The 5,000-nt window shown below is 39.8% G+C and overlaps 1 protein-coding gene across 8 annotated transcripts in view; it reads right to left on the minus strand.

Moving 5' to 3' along the window:
• LOC122252561 (mechanosensory protein 2) overlaps positions 1 to 5,000 on the minus strand; it is a 1,106,641-nt gene that overhangs the window by 485,328 nt on the left and 616,313 nt on the right. Inside the window, exon 1 of one of the 8 annotated variants that reach the window (XM_086544059.1) lies at positions 2,952 to 3,124. The exons of the other annotated variants lie outside the window; for them this stretch is intronic. Coding sequence (XP_086400185.1) covers positions 2,952 to 3,093 — 142 coding nt within the window. The 5' untranslated portion in view covers positions 3,094 to 3,124. Of the gene's footprint in view, positions 1 to 2,951; positions 3,125 to 5,000 lie in introns of those variants that run through there. 8 annotated transcript variants of the gene reach the window in all.

Raw genomic sequence — 5,000 nt, forward strand, 5'->3', positions numbered from 1 at the left:
TCTCTTCCTCTTCCTCTTCCTCCCCCTCCTTTTCTTCCTCTTCCTCTAAGTCTCCCTCAACCTCCCTCCCTCAACCTCTCCCTCCCCATCCTCTTCCCCTTATTTGTATCTTCCTTGCTCCATGCCTTCACGCTCGCGTACCACCCAAATAAACCATAAATCATTACGTTAAAGATGTAGTAATACGAGTATATTATGATTTTATTACTCGACTCTCTCTCTCTCTCTCTCTCTCCCGCTCTCTATCTCTCTCTCTCTCTCCCCCTCCCTCCATCCACCTCGCCTTTCCCTATTCATCCACCACCCGCTCTCCCTATTTCTCCACCTCCCCTTCTCTCCTCTCCGTCCCCCTCAACCCCTCACCTCTCACCTCTCCCCTCTCCCCTCTCTCTCTCCCTCTCTCGCTCTCTAACCAGCCAAATTATATCTGCAATCTACCCATTTGAGATGTAACCATCATGATTATCAACAGCAGCACAATAACTCTGCAATAAATACTGAACATAAAAGAGCTATTCAATTGAAAGAAAAGCCGAAGCTCCGGATAAACTTTCGAAGCTTCATCATCCATCCGAATATTTTGTATCAAAACGTTTCCGGTTATTATTCCGAGTTAATAAAACGTTCTAAGTGCAACATTTTACCCGGGCAGTATCGGAGAGTAGTTAGAAATTTATTCTAATCAAGATTATCATTCTGTGTATTTCTCAGCGTACACTGCCAGGCCCCAGGCTGCTTTACCATTATGCGCGGTCTGAAGGAAATAAATAGAACGGTTTATTGCCAGCCCTTCAGTGAATAACTTTAGATTAAATTTAATTTCACTGTCGCGGGGAGCTCTTGATGCTGAAGGAGGGGGCGTAAAACCGCATTATTTTTTGTAATTATATATAGTTTCTTTGTGTGTTGTGTGTTTGTTTGTTTGTCTGTCTGTTTAATTGATTGTTTTGATGTGTGTGTGTATGAGAGAGAGAGAGAGAATGCGTGTATCTAAGTATGTCAATAAAACAAATATCTTTTCGCATATCTACCAAAGACAAACTCACACAAGCAGTACACCAGAAGTCGTGCACATAAATTACCAAAGCCGTAATCCCTTTTTGGTGCACATTGCAAACTCGAACGCGTGACGCTGATATCTCCCGGCTAGGCACCTGACAGATGTCCCCGTCGCTTCCTCTGGCATCCTTCTATCCAGCCTTTTAAGGTCCTATCGGCAAGAAGACACTATCAAGTGCCCTTGCATCAATCTCCTACATGTCTGACGGTGGAGTACTGAAGACCCTTCCTCCGACATTCCCCTTTACTTTCCCACTTAACCGGCCATTATCGTGATCCTCCCTCAACCTAGTAATAATAATAACCGAACAATAATCCCATACCGCTTTCACAGAGCTACAACCCCCCCCCCCTACCCATTCAGCCCAGCCCACCCCAACCTCTCCCCAGCTCCCCAAAATGACCTCGTTTTTGTTGGCTGCTGAACGCCGAGGTTCCACGCGGCAGGTTTTCGAAATGGTCGAGTCGCTGAGGGGGGGCGCCCTATGACCAAGCCGATGGAAAAAGGTCGAGGGACGAGGCTAGAGACTACAGGCGCACCATAGAATGTTAAAGCACCATTAAGACCATAGCCTGGCTTTCTTTATTGGACCGCCAGCTAAGCTCTCATAGCTGTTCATCCACAGAGATCCTAGCTTGTGGCCCTCTCTTCCTTCCCGATAACTTTGCTTATTTGAACTGCTTTGTTTATTTCTTTTTTTATTTCGTTGTTTTGGTTTGAATTTAGGTTCCTTTCTTTGTCTTTTTCTTTTTTTATCACTGATTGAAAGTATAATCTTTTATCTCGTTTACGGTATTTTTATCTCGTTTGGGCTCCTGATAACGAGCTTATCACAAGGAAATCACACAGCTTTTCCATCTACCTTTTACTGTTGAATTCTCACGTTCGATTTCATGATTTCAGTTAGACAAACCAAACACAGAAGTCCACACACACACACACAATCCCGCTTACAGTCTTACATACATTTTCTCTCTCTCTCTCTCTCTCTCTCTCTCTCTCTCTCACACACACACACACACACACACACACACACACACACACACACACTATGTAAATGAATACTACTTCTCTCGCAGTGGCAATGAAACCAACGCTTCTAGCACAGAAACATACCATTGTCTGGTTCAGTCCCTGATACCACAGTAATCCAACCTATCCCCTACTTATCCAAAGCTAGAATGACACAGACAGAAAGGCTTCCTAGTGTCCTTCCCTCGAGTAACTTTAGGAATTAAATTAATTTCCATGCCGCGGGCGACTCTCTACGCAAAGGAAACTAGGATGTTATTTCTTCCTTATCAAAACATTTCGTAAGCCTTGTAGAAAGGAAAATGTAAAGGGAATGATTCGTGCAATTTAGATACTTAGTAGCGTACACCTGTTAAGAGTGTTTAACAGAAAACAGTATGTCAGCTCCCAAAGTAAATAATTAAAACAAAACTTCTACCGCTACACCGCATCAAAATCGTAAACTCAGACCACTGACCCTTGACTATACAAGTGAGTTAAGTCTTTGGGCAGAGTTATCGAGATATCCCTGAGATTGTGTGGTTATCGGTCATTATCGTTTATAATCAGATTAAGGTTGCGGCACCCATCGATGACTATCGAAATTTATCGAAAGTACAGCCTTTGCTGACCACTCAAACATGGATGACTTCAGCATTATGGACAAATGTGCATGTTAACAAATTATTATACAAGAAAAAAAAAAAAAAAAAAAAAAAAATATATATATATATATATATATATATATATATATATATATATATATATATATATATATATATATATATATATCATTCGAGTCACCCACGCACTCCATCCTCGACCCTGCAACAGGCCTAAACCGCTCTTCTCCAAACGCTTGTCTTCGAAAGTCCCTCACCTTCTTGAACGTCATATCCCATCTTGCGGGGTCTTGGAATGTCCGCTTCGACATCTATATCGCCGCTATAACCTGCGTTCCCGTATTTACTCATGTTTGTCAGAATGATTTCTTCGCTGTTCTTGGCTGGCTGACTCTCCATTCACGGTCTCTTAAGCTTACTGACTGAAAGCTGGCTTGCTACTACCCGCCCACCACGGTTATCAGTTTTATCATTCGGTGGCAAGGTTACGTAACGTAGGTTGTAAAGATTGCTGAAGTATCTAGGTCTAATTGATACGCAATCCAATAAGCGCACACAAACACACATACACATACATTTACAACTAAAATAGCATAATAATGGGAGTCTTTAAATGATCATTCACACAATCATTTCATAGTATGGGTTAATGAAAAATAAAAATCAGGTAATTTGCATAATGTAGGCGTTTGTACAGAATAAGACACAATCAAGCTGTTAAAATATAACTACAACATGTTGACGATCAGCAAATCCAATAGAAAAAAACAGACGAGGGAATCAAGAAACAATACAGAATATTACTAATCTATCTTTTTCTGTTTTCGTACTTAGCAGAGTTATAGATATATTACTAACCAGATAATTATCGGAAATTTTGAAATATATTTTTGCCATAGCAGTACGGAAATGGTTTCTATAATAGATAAGAAAAGGTGAATAACAAGCACTTTTAGGCTTAGAGATAAGGAAAAAAGAAGGATCACGAAAAGATTTGTTTATGATAATCGAAAAGGCCAATCGTACACCTCCCACTGCGAATCCCCCCCCTCCCCCCAAAAAAAAAATAGTAAAATAAAATAAATAAATAAAATAAAATAAAATCGCCGAATACATAATAGTCAATGACACTATAACTTGATAAAAAACAATATCATAGATAGTTCGTAATGTGTGTCTGTTTTAACACACACACACACACACACACACACACACACACACACACACACACACACACACACACACACACACACACACACACACACACACACACACACACACACACACACACACACACACACACACGAGTTAAGTTAACTCTCTTAACTAAGCCAGGCTACTATGACAAGCCAGGCCCCAAGACGGTGCTGAATGTCAGAGATAAGTAATAGTTCTTAATAAGCACCATTTCTATCCCAACAGCACAGGCAACAGCGGAGATTAAAGGAAAACACACGGCATAAAAAGCCATATTTATATAACTACAGCTCCGTTTTTTTTTTTTTTACCCACCCCTCCCTTTCTCGTTTGGAATTATTCATCACTGTGGAAAAAAACACTGAATCTACGCCTGTAATTTCGACCAACAGCCCTTTGATATTAAGTTCAGCAAACGAACACATAAAAAGTTGCCAGCCAGAAACTTTTCGTAGTTGCGACACTAACAACTAGGTTCTGTAAACTTTTTTTTTTCTTCTTCTTTATACAGCTATAGTGATTATTGCGCGCGGGTGTGTTCGTGAGCGAAGAGGAAAAGGAATATAATAATTAGAGAAACTATGGGAAAAAATGGAATAATGAGAGAAAAATGAAAAATGAACAATGAGAGAAAAATGAAAAAAAATGAACAATAAAATAAAATATGAAAAAGATGGAACATTAACGATTATGAACGGCGATGACAGACGACGCTAGAGAAAACACATGAAATGTAACCAGCGATCAGAATTTATTGCTGAACATAAATCAAAAGACAAATGCGACGATACTGAAGAAGAAAAAAAAGAGAGAAGAGAAAACGACATCAAAGGGCGGTATTCCTACCGTAAAAAAAATCATTTAAAAAAATGATAACAATAGCAGTTTATAATCAGACCGGAGAGGATATCAAACAAGTTAACCATATATCACAGTCTAAGACGATCATTCCATTTGTAACATAAAAACACAAACAAATGTCACATCAATCAAATCAGGCAGGTCAGGCCAGGTATTACGAAACTAATAAAAACACTACATGTGGTCAAATTTCGCAAGCGAATAACTACTCGGGCGCAATAATGATGGAACTGATTAGAGATAAGACG

Source organism: Penaeus japonicus, unplaced genomic scaffold, assembly GCF_977035675.1.
Source record: "Penaeus japonicus unplaced genomic scaffold, GWHDUDI00000001_assembly GWHDUDI00000014, whole genome shotgun sequence".
In the NCBI taxonomy this organism is placed as follows: domain Eukaryota; kingdom Metazoa; phylum Arthropoda; class Malacostraca; order Decapoda; family Penaeidae; genus Penaeus; species Penaeus japonicus.